The sequence below is a fragment of the Nyctereutes procyonoides genome, unplaced genomic scaffold (assembly GCF_905146905.1).
Source record: "Nyctereutes procyonoides isolate TBG_1078 unplaced genomic scaffold, NYPRO_anot_genome, whole genome shotgun sequence".
NCBI lineage: Eukaryota > Metazoa > Chordata > Mammalia > Carnivora > Canidae > Nyctereutes > Nyctereutes procyonoides.
Window position 1 is genome coordinate 51,889,404 of NW_026575142.1, and position 20,294 is coordinate 51,909,697.

The following is a 20,294-nucleotide window of genomic DNA, read 5'->3' on the forward strand; positions in this document are numbered from 1 at the left end:
TCTAATTTCTCCTAATCTCTCCTCCATGTACTTCTGGATTAGTCTTTAGTAAATCATATTGCAACCAAGTTTTTTTTTTTTTTTCTCAGAAATGCTTGGTGGATCCCCACTGTGTACATGATAAAATTTAAACTACTGACCAGACGTGCAACATACTTAAAATTTTGTTGTCAAAAAATTTTGTTGTCAGTGCACGTATTTTTATTACCCATTAGTATGATTTTACATTCCTATATTTATGCTATCTTAATAACTTGCTCCTTGTTCTCCAGGCCCTGAATATTTTAACCTATGCCTCTGTTGCTGGTCTTTCTGCCAAGTAGGCTTGCTGTCCGTATCAGAATGTTCAGGGACAATTTTCATGCTGTGGTGAAGCCTCCTTGCTTCCTCCACCTAGACATGAGCTTTCCTTTATCTTAGCTCCCAGAAGAGCTTGTTTCTCCATCTTACTATATTTTATCTTGTATGGTCTTTATTTATGTACATATTTTTTCCTCCTCTACTTGATTAAAACATTATTGAAGATAAGTACCAAGTTTTACACACCTCAGCAATCTACTCCCTGCCCCCAAACACCTTCCCTATTTTGGCTAAATATACCTGACCCCTTTAGACTAGCTTTTATGTCACTTCTGAGAAGCAACTCTGGTCCTCATTCTTCTCAAAATTAAGACTACTAATTAAACTGAAGAGAGCTAGAATAGGGAGTAATTGCTCCACAAGACAAAAAATTATATGTCAAGGCCAATGAGAAAGCAGTAAAATGGCAGCAAATGTATGTGTTTTAAGAGAGCTATACAGGGACACCTGGGTGGCTCGGGGGTTGAGCATCTGCCTTTGGCTCAGGCCGTGATCCCAGGGTCGTGGGATCAAGTTCCACATCAGTCTCCCTGCTCAGTGGGGAGTTGGCTTCTCCCTCTGCCTGTGTCTCTTCCTCCCTCTGTGTCTCTCATGAATAAATAAATAAAATCTTAAGAGAGAGAGCAAGAGAGCTATACAGTTGCATCTCTAGTAACTTCATGTGTGTATTTCCTTTCTGTAGGTGATTTTCTGCCGCCCCCCCCTCCACCTCTAGACGATCCTGGTGCTCTTCCATCCAGCCCTGGAAACTTCCCTCCTCCACCACCTCTTGATGAAGGTACTTTCAGGGCACAGGTAAGATCTGTGGTTGAAGTCATATTAATAGGCCATGCTAGGAAGCTTATGAATTCAGTGATCGTTTCTGTGGTGGATAAACATTTATCCGGAGCCTAAAGAAAGCTTTACAACTCACAGAGAGCTAAGGTACTTTAATGCAACATCCCCAGCTGAAGCTTCTCAGAGTTCTGCTGACTTGCATTCTGAAGCTCCGGAAATCCTTCTACCTACTAATTTTGTTTTGAAACTGCAAGCCATTTTTTTAGGAGTGTCAGTTCTGAATTCCACATTTTCTTGTTTATCCTGGGGACCCAAGCATGCTTTTTTTATTGCTTTGTTTCTCTATCCACAAACAGTACATTCTACATGAGTAAGAGTGGTATTTTAAGGTTCTGATTGGTCACCATGGGTCCTAATCGGTCAGCCACATCTTTCTAGCCTAAGCACCAGCAAACATTCTTGGGGTATTCTTTTCTGAGTGAGGTCAAGGATGCATATTACAGTATGTATTGATTATATACAAGTCTTGTGCTCCAGAGAGTGTTGATTGTAAGTAACTCAGGGTTGGAATCAGAAGCAACAGTGGAAGTACTTAACCTTTGATCATGTAGAGCCACTGGTGACCAGATGCCAGCATTTGGGCAACTAAATACTATTCATATCAGGAAAGAAACCTAAATAACAAAGTTTTAGAATTATTGTTGTGTTTTATGGGTGATGATGTTACTATAGATATATAGAAAAGAACCCAGTCCTTCTCTTTTAGAGAAATGTCAATATATTTGGGAAGGAAATTAATGGTGTCTGGCATTTGCCTCAAAATAAGAGTAAAGGGCTAATGTGTGAGACAATAGGTGAAAGAAAGATTAGTTATGAGTTGGTAATTCTTGAGTGCATGGAGGTTGATTGTGTTATTTGGTTTACCTTGATATATATTTATAATTTCCTGTAGTAAGCTTTAGAGAGGAAAAGCCATGGGGACTGCCTAAATGGTTTAGTCCACTGTCTGGCTTCCCTTCTCCTAAATTTTAGGTTCGGAGTGACAAAGGAAGAAATGATTCATTAATTCAGCAAATATTCCGTGTGCCTGTGTGTATACCTTTATAGCACTAGGAATTCTATAGCAAAAAGACAAGGTCCTGCCCTCCTGAAACCCACAGGTTAGTGAAACTGGTTGATAGAAACAAAATGCGTACACTGATACAAAGTGCATTGGGATGAGATCAGGGCTCTGGGTTGGAGGAAAGGTGTCCAGAGCCTTTGCTGAGAGGGGGACACCTAAGCAATGATTTGAGCAGGGGACGGGAGTAAACCATGTGAGTTTGTGGGAGTATATTTTCATATAGGAGAACCTAATGGAAGAAGCTTTTTCTGGGACACCGGGGTAGCTCAGCGGTTGAATCTCTGCCTTTGGCTCAGGACGTGATCCCAGTTTGGGGATCGAGTCCCACATTGGGCTCCCTGTGAGGAGCCTGCTTCTCCCTCTGCCTATGTCTCTGCCTCTCTCTGTGTCTCTCATGAATAAATAAATAAAATCTTAAAAAAAAGGTTAAAAAAAAGAAAAAGCTTTTTGTACTTTTTTTTTTTTTTAATTAGTGTTTTCATGTTCTTTGGGCAAATACCTAGTAGTGGAATTACTGGATCATGTGGTAGATCTATTTCTATTTTTAAAAATATTTTATTTATTTATTCATGAGAGACACAGAGAGAGAAAGAGAGAGAGAGAGAGGCACAGAGATACAGGCAGAGAGAGAAGCAGGCTCCATGCAGGGAGCCTGATGTGGGACTCGATCCTGGGTCTCCAGGATCTCACCCTGGGCCAAAGGCAGTGCTAAACCGCTGAGCCACCTGGACTGCCCAGCTTTTTGTACTATTGATAAAATTATTAAGTTCTAGTTATAACCAGTGACTGCCAATTCAGTTTGGCGCCTAGATCTTTTAAATCTATTTAAAAAATTATGTCTTAGATATATATGTCATGGATTTCCTACAAAAATCTTGAATTTCCTATAAAACCTTGCTGATAAAATGTAGGAAGCTAGTAAAATCAAAGCTCAGATTCCACTAATGGATAGGAGTCGTGCAAAGTCTATATTTCATGCAACAGATAGGTCCTCTGGCAAATAGAAATAACATGATCAATTTTACTTATTTTTAGTCATTTTTTATTAACAATGGAAAAAAAAAAGCACCTCTTAAATTTGTCTTTTATATACCTTTGCTCTTTTGGTCCCAGGCTGTTCTTTGCATATTACTGAATTTACATAATTAAAAACTTCACTCAGTCTATTTGCTCTCTTAGAATATAATGGAAACTATTTTCTTGCATTTTAAATCTTCAGTTCTAAAAAGCTTGTTTGACCTTGAGACAGAGGACTTGTGTTTGACTGCTAGTTGAACAACTTACTCTAGTTATGTGTGTGTGTGTGTGTTATTTTAAAGATTTACCCTTTTATTTTAGAAAGAAAGAGTGAGCATGCAGGGAGCAGGGGCAGAAGGAGAGGGAGAGAGAGAGAGAGAGAGAGAGAGAGAGAGAGAGAGAGAGAATCTCAACCAGATACTATGCTGAGCTCAGAGCCTCACAAAAAGCTTGATCCCAGGACCCTGAGATCACAATCTGAGCTGAAACCAAATGTTGGTATGCTTAACTGACTGCACCACCTAGTTACAGAGGCTCCCCTCTAGTTACATGGTTTTGAACGGATCACACTAAATCCAGCTTTTCTCATAATTGAAAGTAAGGTAACTATACACCTCTACATGAAATACAGGTGGACTTGAAATTGCCAAGCTATAATGGCTATACAGATATATTTTTTAAAATATTTTATTTATTTATGAGAGACACACAGAGAGAGAGGCAGAGACACAGGCAGAGGGAGAAGCAGGCTCCATGAAGGGAGCCCGACGTGGGACTCGATCCCAGTTCTCCAGGATCACACCCTGGGCTGAAGATAGTGCTAAACCACTGAGCCACCCAGACTGCCCCAGATATTTTGATGTTATAACTATTCGTACATAAAAATAACAACAGCAATAGTAATATGGTTTCCCTAAAAGGTTTAATTAAGAAAAATTCAAGCATGAGCTTTCATTAAAATTACAAATGCTTTTCTTCTCTATGGACCTTGTCCTGATAACTATGGGAAAATCATGACTTTGTTATTTGTTTGTTTATTTATTTATTTATTTATATGATTTTATTTATTTTACTGAGAGAGTAAGAGAGAGCATGAACAGAGGGGAGGAGGCAGAGGGAGAGAGAGAAGCAGACTCCCTATTGAGCAAGGAGCACTGATGTGGGGCTCTATCCCAGGACCCTGGTATCATTACCTGAGCTGAAGGCAGATGCTTAGCCTATGGACCCACCCAGGTGCCCCCATGACCTTGTTTTTTAAAAGGAAGGAAATAAAAAACTGGTTGCCATGTTGGCTTATGATTTTTGCAAAATAGAAGGAAGGAAAAAAAAAAAAACACCGATGGCAATGGCAATAACCCATTGCCGAATGGGAAAGGACAGGTCTGATAGGAGAGGCATGCTATTCTTGAATATATGGAAGATCGTTGGCAAGTTCAAAAGAAAACCAGCACACCCTTCCCTTGTGTGAGCATGATAGTGACTTGGCCCTGCTCTGGTCAAATTTGAAGCACCTTGGAATAGGAATTATAATAGAGCCGAAACTAATATAATTACCAGAGAAGATTTTGCACTTATTCCTGTCACCTGTGGTGAAACCTCATGTTCCCAAGTCCAAATTCTAGCTGGTAAGTGTGTGTTTTTATGTAGAAGCCTGTTTATGTTTCCAGCCAAATTTTCAGGTCTGAGTCAAAAGAATGTCTACGAAGTCTGACTATAAGAATTATTAAGGTTTTCAGGGCCAAAGGGACCTTAGAGATCATGCACTCCAACCCTGACGCCAGCCATTAGTTAAGCCGCTTCAAGGACTTGCTAAATGAATTAATTTCCTGTGTTTGCAAATGGGGGAAATTGAGACTCTAGAAGGTATGGATCCTCTAATCCATATGTGATCTTGAGAAATCTAACTTCTGGATTTGTCCTCCTGTTGTAATGGACGACATTGCACAAGATTTTGCTTTAGTCCTGTAAGGCTATAAAGGTTCAGATGGGGGGATTACATGCTTTTATTTGGAAGGATCAGGTGCTGCTGGACTTTTGCTTGGTGCCCTGAATTTTTTTGGTGTTCTGAATTTTTGACACCTGCTGTGCACTTTTTTTCCCCCAAAGGCAAATATTTAGTGTCCAAAATTCCTGTATTGACAATTATTGTTTTTGTTTTGTTTTGTTTTAGAAAAAGAATGAATCTTGGAAAACAAATGAGGGCTTTATCTTTCCTTTTCTGTCAGGATCAATTTGGTCTCAATACCTGTGAGGATTGGAGTGACCCATTTAGTGGCTACTTCATTCATTTAGTCTCCATTTATTCATTATAAATTGAATACCTTCTGTAAGTCAGGCACCTAAAACTAGGGATTTTTTTTAGAAATATTTTATTTATTTATTCATGAGAGACAGAGAGAGAGAGAGAGAGAGAGAGAGAGGGAGAGAGAGAGAGGCAGAGACACAGGCAGAGGGAGAAACAGTCTCCATGCAGGGAGCCCTATGTGGGACTCGATCCCGGGACTGCAGGACCATGCCCTGGGCCAAATGCAGATGCTCAACTGCTGAGTCACCCAGGGATCCCTAAAACTAGGGATTGTGGCCTTAGAACATGGCGTCATGGGTTGGTGCCCTGAGTTTCGGCCTTGGGACTGTATAGCATTATTCTGATCTGATGCCACAGTTGGTAATTTCTTCTTATTTCAGCCCACTAATGGGCAGGTCTATAGCATTGCTTAGAGTAGTTTCACAGGGGAGAATGCCTCATAGAATTTCAGGTTTACAAGGGAATTAGAGATCATAGTTCAAGTCCGTTTCTTTTGTTTGGACCTCTTTTTTTTTAACGAAATATTTATGGGTGGCTATTGTAGGTGAGATGATGTTGAAAGATAAGAAGATGATGGATCACATGCGGTACCTCTGAAACCCATTTGGGAGATTTACACATACGCAGCTCTTAGACTAAGGTGTTCCATCATAAATTACTTCTTAGTCACCATGCTCTGATCAGAAGTACAGTCTAGGTCCTCAGGTGTGGTAGAGGGTGGGGGATACAAATTAACTGGCTGGAGATCTAGGGGGATTCTTAGGAACAGTTTCAATCCAACTGAACTTTGATGGCTGGGTGGGACTTAATTTTCCCATGTTAGGGAATAGATCTTTCAGCAATAAGGTAACACAAATAAAAGTACTGAAGGAAAGCATAAAGTAGTGTGATAGGCCTGTATTCCAAACTGTAGACTTCACCCTTTATTCTGAAATCATCAACAGTTTACTGCAAGTGTTTGTTAATATTTTAAATATAAGGGTGACATCCCCAGATCTGTTGTTGGATGCCATGTGGTGCTTTTAACACACCAGCAGGCATAACCTGTTGCGTTGGTGGGAAACCCCATGCAGACAGCTCTGAGTTGCCTGGTACACTTCCTTGAGCTCCTTGGGGACTTGTCTCCTGATTTCTGATGGCTTCGAGGTCAGGTGCCTGATATTTAATGTCCACTTTTTGTGACATCTATGTTTGACTTTTCTTCGTGACCTTCTGGTAATGTCTCCTCTCTCTCTCTCTCTCTCTCTCTCTCTCTCTCTCTCTCTCCTTCTCTCCCTCTCTCTCTCTCTCTCTCTCTCTGATCCAGTCTCCAGGGATTTGTATTCTTTGAGTTTTCATCTCCCCCTTTATTCTGGCAAGATGTGACTGCCATCACTCAGGTCCCGTCACCTTCATAAACAGACCGTGATGGCTGTTGCCTGTTACGCCCTATGTTAAAATCTTTATCTTATGGAACTGAAATTTGTCTCTTTATGATTTCTTCCCAGTGATTTTCTTTCTCCCCCCTTAGAGCATGGTTTATGTGCAAAGGAATGGTTAGGCCAGGGAAGGGTTAAGTGAAGTCTGCCTCAAGACGTTGAACATTAAGAGCTGCTGAAAGAGGTGACTTTTCTGAGGACCAAGTAAGAACAGAGTCCCGTGAGCTGTGCACTGAGTTTGGGGAAGTTCCCAGAGTTAATTGAAAAAATAAGGAAGAAAGGATACCTCTGAAATCATTTATGGTCTTTAACAGTCTGTCGGCCAGTTCATTTCTTGTATAAAAACATTTTCAGAGCTCATTTATGCGTATGGTGGATGGTGTATTATTGTCAGCTATCCACTTACATCAATAATAATTTTAAAGTCTACTGTAGTGTTAACAGAGTTGGCACTGGATTCTGTGTCTTGGGACTCTTGCTCTAGTACTATCAGGGTCATGGGGGTGGAATGACAGATTTTTTACTTGTAGGCGCAGAAGACTCAGATCCACAGCCATGGCTAAGTTCTTTCATGCACCCACAGATATAGGCAGCAGGACTTGCTTTATATGGCTTTGGCCTACCCTATTCTAGAAGTCAGTCCTTCCAAATGCCTGTTAATACGGTGCTCAGAAGGAGGATTCTGAGTAGAAGAGGAGATCCAGGCTGGAAAGGCTAAGAGTAGAGGTAACATGAGGTCCTGTCAGAACAAAACCAAAATAGTCATAAGCTCGAATCCACTTGGAAGTGCTTGTCTTTTATGTCCAGTGAGACTACAGGAATATCTGGATCCAGGAGAACAGATTAAAGGACTGTTTCTTTCTGGCCCTTTACCTTGTTCCTGGGCCTTGGGTTAGCAAACCCTAGTTGGTGTTCAGGGTGGTTTGTGACCCTGGTGACAGCAGTAGCTTCATGACTGTCCCCTTCTTTTCTGGTCTGCACTGGTAGGTCAGTGTGTCGTTAGCAGAGCTGGTGGGTCTTTGGTTTTGGTCAGTGTGACTTTTTACAAGTGAATTTCAAAGGTTTCCTATTTGCTTTTCTTTCTGAATCATCATCTCATTGGGTATTTGGATGAGCCAAGAGAGATATTTTTGGTATCTACACTCATAAATGCTTCTTTGAAAGTAGTAGGTCTAGAGCCTGTAGGGGGTATTCCAATATTTCATTTAGCAATTTGAACCTTTTTCATGGAATGCCATAGTTTTCTTTCTTTCTTTCTTTCTTTCTTTCTTTCTTTCTTTCTTTCTTTCTTTTCTTTCTTTTTCTTTCTTTCTTTCTTTCTTTCTTTCTTTCTTCTTTCTTTCTTTCTTTCTTTCTTCTTTCTTTTCTTTCTTTCTTTCTTTCTTTCTTTCTTTCTTTCTTTCTTCTTTCTTTTCTTTCTTCTTTCTTCTTTCTTCTTTCTTCTTTCTTCTTTCTTTCTTTCTCATTTTATTTATTTATGAGAGACACACAGAGAGAGGCAGAGGCACAGGCAGAGGGAGAAGGAGGCTCCCTGTGGGGGCTCCATCCAGGACCCAGGATCACGACCTGAGCCAAAGGCAGATGCTCAACCACTGAGCCATCCAGGTGGCTTATTTCTTAAGGACCTTTTTGAAGAGGTAAATATTTTCCTGGGGATCCATAATGGAGTGTATGTACACAGACGTGCTCATTCATACATATTAATCTGATCACCACTGCTGCTACCATCTTCAAGAACCTAGGGCGTTTGCGTGCTTTCTATAGGGAAGGATTGTGGAATTGCTGGATAAGAAGAGTCCTGTGTGGAAATTGGTTGTGGCCAGTAATGCTGTTGGATGTTAGGATAACCAAGGAGGTCAGGTTTGCTCTAGCTTTTGAGCTTCTTTATAGGGAGTAATTGACCATATTTGCCTATTTCAGAAAATGTTCTTTGCCCACAGACAGGTGAAGAAATTGTAGTTGGTCTGTTCTGAGTCAGTGGAAGTGTCCATCCCATTTTGCCTCTCCCAGCGAGAATCTTAGTGATTTCTTCAAAGCTGTAGTATGCTTAGTAATTTTTTTTCTTTTTCTTTTTTTTTAATTTTTATTTATTTATGATAGTCACACACACACACAGAGAGAGAGAGAGAGAGGCAGAGACACAGGCAGAGGGAGAAGCAGGCTCCATGCACCGGGAGCCCGATGTGGGATTCGATCCCGGGTCTCCAGGATCGCGCCCTGGGCCAAAGGCAGGCGCCAAACCGCTGCGCCACCCAGGGATCCCAGTAATTTTTTTTAATATGCTGTGTCTCCTAATGTAAACCAGTCAAACAGTGTAGATCAACTATTTTCAATCATGTTTCTCTATCAAGGAAAAATTATGATATCTGCACTCGTACCTCTACCATGTGAGGTCTCCTTCCTGAGGCACCCAAAGGGTTAGGTTAGTAAGACAATTTGGAGAATGTGCTGTAATATTTTAAACTTTATAACTTAACCTCTTTTTAAAGAATAATTTCTCACATTAAATTGTATCACCACAGTATTGATAACCTCCAACTTTTACTTGTTTATTGCAGTGTGTCTTGTTTTTGTTTGCTGTTTCTCTTGAATTTATCATCCTAATTGTTTTATGTTCTTTTTTTTCTCTGCCGTTAGTACTTTATCAAGTGATTTTTTTTTTTTTTGGAAGGGAGGAAGCTTACATGGATGACTTAGGTCCTAAGTTTTTATATATCTGAAAATTATTTATTTTTGCCTTTATATTTAAGTGAAAGTTTGGCTACAGGTAGAATTCAAGAGTCAAGTTTCCCTTGTCAGCATTCAATGCAGGTTTCTGTACTATCACTTTAATATTCACTGTTGCAAGTGAGAAATCTGATTCCAGTCTGATTCTTTTTCCAGTTTTTGAACTTTTTTTGTTGGATCTGCTGGCCTTATTTGTGGGAGTCCTGGTTTCACTGCCCTGTGCCTTGATATGGGTCCTTCTCCTCACCCCAGTGTTTCCTTCCAATCAGCATTCAGTGCGTCTGTTTGATCAGAGGAGTCAAGTTTTTATTTAGTCAAGAGGGATTTTCTTGTGTTATTTGGGAAAAAGCATGTTAACTTTTCTTTTGCCATTTTCTTTCTTACAGAGCCCCTGTTTTATGATTTTGGATTCCTTCTCCATTCTTCCTATTGGTATTCTTTTTCAGGACTTCTGTCATATGGAAGAAACTTTATTCCTTGCTTCCTTTATTTTTACGTTGTTGTTGTTGTTTATAGTCTGCTCCTGACTCACAAATGCTACCTCCACCTGAATTTAGGGGAGGGAATGTGGTGGGAGTGGCTGTGGATCTGCTGTTCTGGTAGAGCTAGCTATCTTGTACTCCAAACTTTATCTTTTATCTCCATCAGGAATATATAGCCCTTTAAACAGCATGATGACCACAGAGTGGGTATCTGCATCTGGTCTTCACCTTCTGTATGTAATTGGGGGAGACAGGCCAGTGAAAGGGTTTCCCTGAGATACACAGACCAAGAGCAGACCAGCAAGCTCTACTACAGCCCTTAAGGCTGCTTATTAGCTATGAGGATCCACAGGCGGGTAGCAAAGCCCCATTTGTGCTTGCCATATATATGCCAAGTAAGGCAACAGCAGGCTATGGGGTGGGCTCTGGCTGAGTTCTCCTGGCTTATAGGTTCCCTTCCCATTTCCTCATCCAAGTTTCTCAATGACTGTGTCACCAGGAGCATCAGGGAATGTGGCAAAGAACTTTTTATTAGAAAGGATGAACTCACTAAGTGATTTTACTGCTGTTATGACATTCTATACTCCAAACATCCTTTCCCAAGAGGCTCCCCCACCCCCTCACCCTTCTTGTTGTGACAGCTCAGAGTCAGCTATTAAAGTCAGGTGTTGCTACCTTTTGTTTTTTATCTCAAGCTCACTCTCCTGCCCTTGAGGGCTTCACCACAGAAGAGCCCTCTTGTTGCATCATCTAAACCAAGTCAAGCTTTAGGGATAATACAGTATGATGGCGAAGACTGTAAGCACAGGGTCCAGACACCTGGCCCCTCACTCACTAGCCGTATGCGTATGGCTCACCCTCTTAACCTTTCCACACTTAGTTTGCTCATCTGTAAACTGGGTATAGTTATTGAACCCACTTCTTTGGATTGCTGTGAGGTTTCAAAGAGATGATGTGCATAGAGAATATTGTAAGTGCCTGACATATCCCAGTGCTTAGTAAATGTTTACTGTTGATGTCATCACTGTTGGGCAATTCTGGGCCAGCTGGCCTCTGTGCTGAGTTCTAGAACAGTTGTCACTGTCTTTGGTTTGCTTCCCCAAGGTTCACCGGTATCCCCACTCCTTGCTCCTCTCTATTTGGGGATTTGGGGTCTTTTGCTAAAGAAATACTTCTACAAACTCCATCTATAAAATGAATGTTTGGATTAACTAAACTTTTTAGATCTCTTATAGCTCTAAAATTTACTGCTTTGGTAATAAAATATCACCTCTTTATAACTTCACAGTGATTTATAACTGACAAAATATATTATCTGATTTTCACATATAAAAAAAGAAACAAATATATCTCAACCGATTAATAAAAAATTAAGGTCCAAGTTGTTGAGGCAACTCTTTTAGATCTCACAAGTGTCATGGTAGCAGTGATTTATTTTTAAATGGACAAAAACAAAAACAAAATGCATTTTGGGGACTTTTAAGCCTTTTGGCTTACTACCAATTCCCTTACAAATGAGAGAAGACAGATCATTTTGAATTCTCAAAAAGCAGCCAAAGTCATCAACAATATGTGTTCATGGCTGGTGGCCAGGGCCACTGAGATAGCTTTCTGTGCAGTTCTTTAGTGGAAATAAGCACATCTTCCATCCTAGCCTTTGGCATATTCTCTGACAATCCCCTCACAGATCATACCATGTTCTTCTTATCCGTGGATTTGGTAGGAGGCTCTGTTGGGCTCACAAATCCTTTAGTTCCTTTGTAATTTACATAATCCACTCAGCATGGGCACAAAACAACTTGATCTGAAAGAAGGGGTAAAAGAGGGAGTGGAAGATGCCAAGACCAAAAACCTAGGGCATTAACTCAGGTTTTATTTTTGAAACTCTCAATGTTTTGGGAAGATTTTCTGTGCATAACTGATTTTACTTGATCCATTGAGAAGTGAAGTACTTATGCACCCCTGCTAGATAATTTACAATATTTTATTGCATGCAATACTTATACCAGTTTTGAGGGGTCATGCTATTCTTATCGTTATTGTGTCGTTAAGTTTTGTGAGTGTGATCTGTCCCAGGTCTGCAAATTCCGTAAATTCCAAACTTGACTTAGAGTGTTTTTTTTTGTTTTGTTTTGTTTCGAAATAAAAGATTTTCATACCACTTGATCTCACTTGAGCCTTTAAATAACTTACAAAAAGGGAAGAGTAGAGATAATCTCCATTTTGTGCAAGTGAAGGAGCTCAGGCTCAGAGAAGCTAAGTAATATTCCAGGTTTCCATGGTATTAAGTGTCCCAGGCAGGGATCAGACCCTGAGTCCTATCAGTCCATTTCTCTCTCTCTAGCCATCGCTGCTTTATTGTTACTTTTTCTTTATATCTTTTTTGATGAAAGGCACAAAATCCCAATTGTCAGTTTTCTCTCTACATACTCACGGAAGCTCTTCGTCTTATGAGTTCTGTTGTAGAATTCTCTATGGAAATATTGTCTTCAGACCCCCCCCCCATTGTCTGTAACTTAATGGATTGTATGAATGTACTTTGGTATTAAAATATGGGAAAGAAGAGCATGTGGGGGGGCTCAGTCAGTTAAGCGCCAGACATTTGATTTCAGCTCAGGTAGTGATCTCAGGGTGGTGAGATCCAGCTCTGCCTTGGACTCAGTGGGGAGTCTGCTGGAGAATCTCTCTCCCTCTTCCTCCACCCCCTCTTAAATAAATAAATCTTTAACATGTGAGAAAGATATTTATAAACCTTTAAAATGGAATTCTTTCCGTAATTTTTTATTGGCTGTTATATTGTTTTACCAATACACTTCAGTAAGGATAACAATTTTTATTATGGTGGAAAACAAGTAAAATTGGTTACTGGTGGATCAGTTGTTTCTATGGCCATTTTTTAAAAGGGGAAATAGAAATTACACAAGACAGGAAGATTCACACGATAAGAAATGTGATCTAGGTGTTGATTTTTATAAGTTAAGGATTTGGTTAATGAGACCCTCCTCTCCATAAAATAAAGAGGAGAGAGAGAGAGGGAGAGAGAGAGGCATAGAAGGTGCTCAGATTCCTTTCTTTCCCCATAATTTGTATTATTTCTTCCAGTGCTTTAAACAGTCTGTGTCTGCCCTACAACCACCTTCTGGTTTGAACTGTGTATGATATATCAAGATGGTATGTAATTTGGAGCAGACCATCCCTCAGAACCAAATCTCAGTTTATTTTGCCATAAACTAGTATGATGCTTCCTATCATCTGTGTTTGTTTTGTTTTATTTTTTAAATGATCACATAGAAATAACCCATTTAATAGCACTGTCTAAAAAAGTAGGTATTTATCTTAAAAGTCCTTTTGTGGGGTGGGGCTAATATTGTTTCAATATCCTTGAGCTTTAATTCTTTCTGTTAGAAATTATATCACCGTCACATTTAGAGCAATGAATTACTGCATGACCTTTCAGTGTTGGAGTTGATGTTATGGCGAGTATTTAGAGGAACATGGCCAACCATTTTCTAAGCGGCTGTCACTGGCTACAGGTGCACTGAAGAGTCAGGGTTCTGATTTTGGGAGACCCAGAGCTTCCTAGGGTACCTGGCTGACTCAGGCTTAGGTCTTTCAGGAAGAGACTGTCAAACAAGTAAATACAAAACATGGCTGCCAAAGAGTATTTCACGATGCACATTCAGGAGAGTTCATCATTTTTATTATCATTTTACATCAAGCCATTTTGTAAGTCGAAATGTGCCTGGAGGATTGTTTTCATTTCCTTTTCGCTTGTTGAAAATTGTACAGTGTCACTTTAGCAATTTGTTCCTGACCCAGTGGGGATAAAAACCAGTTTTGGGCCATGGCAACTACAGAGAGGTATTTTCATAGTTACAGATTCATTAAATGAGAGTCTCTCGCAGCCTTCCCTCCTTGCCTGCCATGTTTCTCTCTGTAAACTGGCACATAAGCCACAGTCTTAGCATCAACTAAAGTCATTTCAACTCTACTGAAGTGGCCCTTTGTACACATTTGCCACCTCCTCTGATCCCCCAGTGATCACTCTTTTTCTGATGTCTTCCACCTCTTTCAGGCAGGTGACACTTGACGTGAACCTCCTCACTTCCTCCCCCAGTTTTCACTAAACAGAAGTCTCTGAGTTCCCTGTATCTGCAATGATTCCTTTTCTCTTCTCTGTACCAGATTCCTCTTCTTTTTTCACCTCCCCCTAAGTTTTGATGACCACTCAGGGTTCTCTCTTTTGACTTTCTGTCTTCTCTCAGTAGAAGTCATAACTCTAATAGAGTCACCTTTGATCTCTATTTAATGACTTGTACCAGTTATGAATTTTTTCCTTAGACAGCTATTATACCATTAATCAGTGAGTTTTTCCACAGGAAAACCTTCTGTCTCTTCACGTTTGGTATGTCCCAGAGCTACTCGTTGCCTTACCCCAAGGCTTCCACTCTGTTAGAAGTACCATCATCTTTTCTATTCTTCCAAATTCTAAACTTCAGTCATTGCTAGTATGTCTTAATTTTTTTTAATATACTTGTTACCAATATCTCATATTTTGGTTCAAAAAGGACTCTCAGTTTTACTCTCTTGTCTTCATTTTCCAATTCATTGTCCTAACATCTTCCCTCTCCAAAACATACTAGGCTCATTGCTTTGATTCTTTTTTTTTCTTAATTTTTACTTTTCAGGTTATTGTCATTTTTCATTCCAGTTGCATATCCCTAGCCAATTAGTCTTCAAAAAATGTTATTTTCTTCCTTTGGTTTGTTATTGTCTACCACATTAAACTTCTTTTCTTAGTTGATTTGCAGAATATTCCATGTTCTTCCTCACCCTTTACAGCACACCTCATCTCCCACTGTGCTCTTTCCAAGTCTTTGCTCTTGTGAGACTGATGTCCTCATTGTCAGCTTCCCATGCTGAGTTAACTTTCTTTGTGTCTTTCTTGCTGCCTGAAATACCATCATCTCTCAACTGATCAGAAATCTTTCCCATTTTGAACAGCCACATTCAAATCTGAGTTTCTTCCTCTTAACTTCTGATAACTACCAGCTCACCCCAGTCCCTTCCTTCTGTTTTCTCTGACTCTGTTGACTGGATAATGTGGTCCTGTGACATGACCCCAGGGTTTAGTGCCAGGATGCTCTGCTCTGTTGCTTACCAGTTGCATTATCCATCTTCGCATGCAAAATGGGAATAATGACACACTTTTACAAAGCTATTTTGAGGATGAATTAAGATAAGGGGTCTAGAGTATCTAGTAGTATCTAGTTCGTAATCATGGCTACAATGAATCAGTCAATGGTATTTCATTTTTCTGACATTTAATATATCTCTCTTTGTGGACTGATGTAATACCATATACATTAATGTTACCTCCAAACTGTGTTTTACCAAGCCAGAATCAAAATACAACATGGAAGAGACCTGTAGAAATTATTTAACATCACAAATCCTAGAGACTCAGATTTGAAAGGGTCCTAATCCAGCCCATCTTTCTTGTGTTGAGGAAATGAGGGGAGTACTAGATTTTTTTTTTTTAAGTGAACCACCCAAGTGACACAGTTAGTATGAGATCTGGCCCCAACCCCAGATGCAGTGTTCTAGACTCAAAGTCCTAAACACATTCTATTACACTCTTGTTCATTCCCCTTTTAGAGATGGCCTGAAAGCTGGGTCACAGTTCATATTCCTGTATCACCCATGATGCTTATCTCATTGAGAAATATCTGGTTGATATGTGTGGATTGAATGATTCATTCATTCATTTCTTTGTCTTGGCAATTGGCATTTTCTGGAAACATCTATGGAATATGCACTATACATAGGCCTATCACTCTTTTGATGCTTTTGATGCTGTTGTAAACAAACAAAACTGTTTGACGTGTACCACTTCTGTGTACTGGCTCAGGGTGGTGGGGAAAGGAAGTGGGAGAGGAAGTTATATACATCTTGAGCAAATGAAGCTTTTCTATTTTTAGTCCTTGCTACTGTTTGGAAAGTACAGCCCCTGTTCATGGCAGTCTGGCATGCATTTCCTCAGTGCCATTTCAAAAAGGGGAAAAATAAATATGGGAATTTTTTGTAGTGAAAATAGTTACTCAGTGAAATCACAGAAGTTCCTTCTTTTTCTCTTGATGAAACCTCAAACCCACTAGGCACAGATTCCTCAACCTCAACTATGCATGTCAAAGGCTCATGCAGAGTAGGAGACTGGAGTCAGCAAAACCTAGGTCAGCAAGATGTGTTGTGGTGCCCTGGAGAGTCCAGCAGAGAAGGAGGGGGAGGGGATGGTGACAGGCCTTCTTGATCAGTGGCTGGTGCGGCTTCCAAATGTCCTCTGGAGAAAGTTGAACCCTGAACTACATAGACATAGCTATTCCTTCTGCCTGAGTGTTTCTCACTGTCTCTCTCTATGCTCTTTCTTTGGTACAAATTCCCTGAGGGGCTTGCTGCCACTCCCCTAGTTCAAATAGATGGATTACTTCTCTTCAGTAGTTTGTTTATTTTTAGATTTTATTTATTTATTCGTGAGAGACACAGAGAGAGGCAGAGACACAGGAAGAGAGAGAAGCAGACTCCCTGCAGAGAGCCTGATGTAGGACTCAATCCCAGGACCCCAGGATCATGGCCTGAACCAAAGGCAGATGCTCAACCACTGAGCCACCAGGCATCCCTCTTCAGTAGTTTAGATGACAGCTTTGGGGATTTTCCCAATCCCCAGGGTAGTTATCATCAGGGAACGATAACCTTTAGAAGGAGAGTGACATTCCCTGATGATCCCTAATCAGACGGATTTCTACAATATAGCAGGACTCTACTTGGGGGAAGTGGGAATGGTAGTCAACTGCAGGAGGCTAATGAAGCAGATGAGGGCCTGAATCACTGGGGCAGTGGCCACCACCCTGGCAAAGGAGACCTGGAGTTTAGAGCCATTTGGAGAGAGAAGGTATGGGAAACAGAGCATTCCCAGATGCTTGTAGCATCCTGCCTTTCTTCAGGGGACAAAGATTTGCCTCTGGTCCTAGAGTTTGCCAGATAAGGAGGATCCCCTGAAAAATTGTCTGAGACAAATGTGATGTGAACTTTAATAGAGGAAATGCAGATGCCACTGAGCAAAGATTGCCCTCATTAATGAGAGGGTCTATGTGATCTCTAGACATAAACAGCTTTGCCTAGATCAAATTGTGGCAGCAGGGTGAGAAGAATACAGTGCTGTAATTAATGCTAATTGTGGATATTGCTGTATTGTTGTCATTGTTTTTTAATTGAATATGTATTAAGCTCCAACAGGGTGCTATGAATAATGCCAACTTATTGTTGATTTATCAGAACACTCTATAAACACCAATAAATGGGAACTCATAGCACCCCTTCGAGGTGGTAAGTGCTGTTGCCATTTCTACAAATGAAGAGAAGTGAAGGAGATTGTGTTTGCTCGGTTGGCACTGTGGGTGAGAACAGAGTGCTGTCGGATGGGAGACAAGCATTTTCCCTGTCCCCGGGAACTGGGTTAGAATACATTAGTAAAGAATTCTCCTTCAATGCGTTCAGAGTTGTGGGATTTTAATTAAATTGTTCCAGTTATTGTTAGCACTGCATTAGCACCAGGCAACCAAATTCAAGGCCAGCAGATTTCAAATTTAATGTGAAAAAGAATCGGGGAGGGGGGGAGGGAATGAAATGCTTGTCAAATGCACACTGCTAGGCCCTGCTCCCCAAGGTTCTGATTTGGTAAATGTGGGGAAGGGACTAAGAATTTTTCCTTTGAATGAGTGTCTGAAATGTCCTTGTCCTTAGAAGAGGCTCAGCTTCCCTTCACAATCCTAATCCTAGCCATCTTCAGCCACCAAAATCTAGCCACTCTCTGAGACCACAGCATTTCATTTATTATTGTAGGCTCTCCTAGAACTCACCTAATATAATTCTGTAAGCTTCTCACTTACAGGACACACAGCCAGCTGGTGTCTATAGAAAACCTACAGTGCATTTGCCATTCTGCTGGACATACCATTCCCAGACTTCATCCCACTGGGTTTTCAGAATGTTCCCTATGGGGTTTGTATTATTTAATTGCCCTATTTTTGTAAGAGGGCATAAAACTTGAGAAGGGATGTGACTTGGTCAAAGACATCTCACCACTTTCAGTCCTTTTGATTTAAATCCAGGTAAGGATCCGGGTTCTGCCCAGGTTCTACTTTGAACTCTAGATGGGAACAGAACCCCTAGAATTGGTTAAAGTGGAATATGTCGTAAAGAAAAAAGTTCACACCAGAATAGTGGGGGTCAGGGAGGAAAGGTAGGAATGGCCAATTCTGATTTTCCTTATTCCTTGGTTACTTGTCCTGGTTCTTTTTTTTTTTTTTTTAAGACTTTATTTATTTATTCATGAGAGACACAGAGAGAGAGGCAGAGACATAGGCAGAGGGAGAAGCAGGCTCCCTGTGGGGAGCCCTGTGTGGGACTCCATCCCATGACCCGGGGATCATGCCCGGAACTGAAGGCAGATGCTCAACTGCTGAGTCACCCAGGCACCCCTGTCCTGGTTCTTTAATGTAGAGTGGGTACGGCACTATTGCTAATAAGTAAATGCTATCAGTTTGGTTATTGCTTGATTCTTCTGTGAAAAAGGAAACATTTCTTGGGAAAGCCTGAGGCAAGGCATGAGCAGAATTCCAAAGTCAAAAAAGTCTTTTATTATTATTTTTGTATATATTTTTTTTATTGGAGTTCGATTTGCCAACATATAGCATAACACCCTGTGCTCATCTCCTCAAGTGCCCCCCTCAGTGCCCATCACTCAGTTTTAAAGTAGAGATGAGAATGGTGAGGCTTGGGACAGCATGGTCCCTTACTGCATGCCCCTCCTGCTTTCTGTTTAGGGAAGTCCTCCTTTGCCTAGATCGCTGTTAACTTGTATTTCTGAGGGTGGACACATAACTGCGTGCCAGGTTGTGGATTCACACTCATTCCCAATTAAGGTGAAATCAACAGCTTCCTGATATAGTCCCATACTTACTTTTTATCAATGGCAAACTTTTTTTTTTTTTTTTTTTTTTTTATAAAAATAGGAATTCCTGCTAGGAGCGTCGTTAATGTAAGTTGTCTGTGCACCGCCTAAAATATATGTGATTCATACCATGTGTTTGTTCCCACATCAACACTGCGTCCCTAGATACAACCACCCCTGCCCGCCTTCTCTTTCATCCCAGGGATGTGCTTACCCTTGTAGGTCTATGCTCTGGATGTGGGCCAAGCGCCCGCCTTGCAGAGCTTGCACACCTGCACTTTCTGACCACAGCCGATCGTTTGAGCCTGATCTTCCTTTATTTTTACCTAAAAGAACATTTGTATTTGCCAAGTGCTAGTACAGGCTCAGTGCTCCTCTGATGTCTTTATGCTCTTGTGGTAAATATCTTGAAATATCTTTTTTCCATTCCAGATCTTCTCAGTTCTCTCTGAGTCCATGCAGCCTTTTCTGATTTCTCTGTTTTTGTGTTCTAGCATCTTGGGTTTCATATACTTTAATACTTACCTGCCTGTATTCAGCTCCATGATTCAATTATTTGTGGATAAGCAAACCTTTCTAATGCAACTGTAAGCACTTGGAGGGCAGAGAACCGTTCATTTCCTTTTTTGTTTAAATTTTTGTCCTTCATATCAGTGGGGCAATATCAATATTTCTGGAAAAATGAATGAAAACTGTACTATATGGGGAAGTGGAAGATGAAAAAAATGATTGGAGTTTGGTTTGTTAACTGTAGTTCAGCCATGACCTAATATATAGTAACCTGATAGGATAATCACAATTTGATGCTTGAAGGGAAGACCTGTCTCTTTTGCATCGCTGGCTTGGTGTTATGGAAAGTGCCAGAGATTGCATTTTGGAGTGAAATGTTTGGGTCCCAAATTCTAATTTTTCCCATTTTCTACTGAGTGACTTGGAAAACTCTTCTGACCTGTGGTACCCTCTTTTCTAACATTTTATTTGTTTGTTTATTTATTTATTGTTTTTATTTATTCATGAGACACGCACACACACAGAAGGAGAGAGAGAAAGGCAGAGACACAGGCAGAAGGAGAAG

General features: G+C 40.5%; 1 protein-coding gene across 15 annotated transcripts in view; it reads left to right on the forward strand.

Annotated features, from left to right (window-relative positions):
• The window catches only part of LPP (LIM domain containing preferred translocation partner in lipoma), a 674,822-nt gene that overhangs the window by 290,963 nt on the left and 363,565 nt on the right, over positions 1-20,294 (forward strand). For all 15 annotated transcript variants that reach the window (XM_055308459.1, XM_055308473.1, XM_055308464.1 and 12 more), the window contains one exon: positions 1,043-1,155. In XM_055308459.1, coding sequence (XP_055164434.1) covers positions 1,043-1,155 — 113 coding nt within the window. The remainder of the gene's footprint in view (positions 1-1,042; positions 1,156-20,294) is intronic.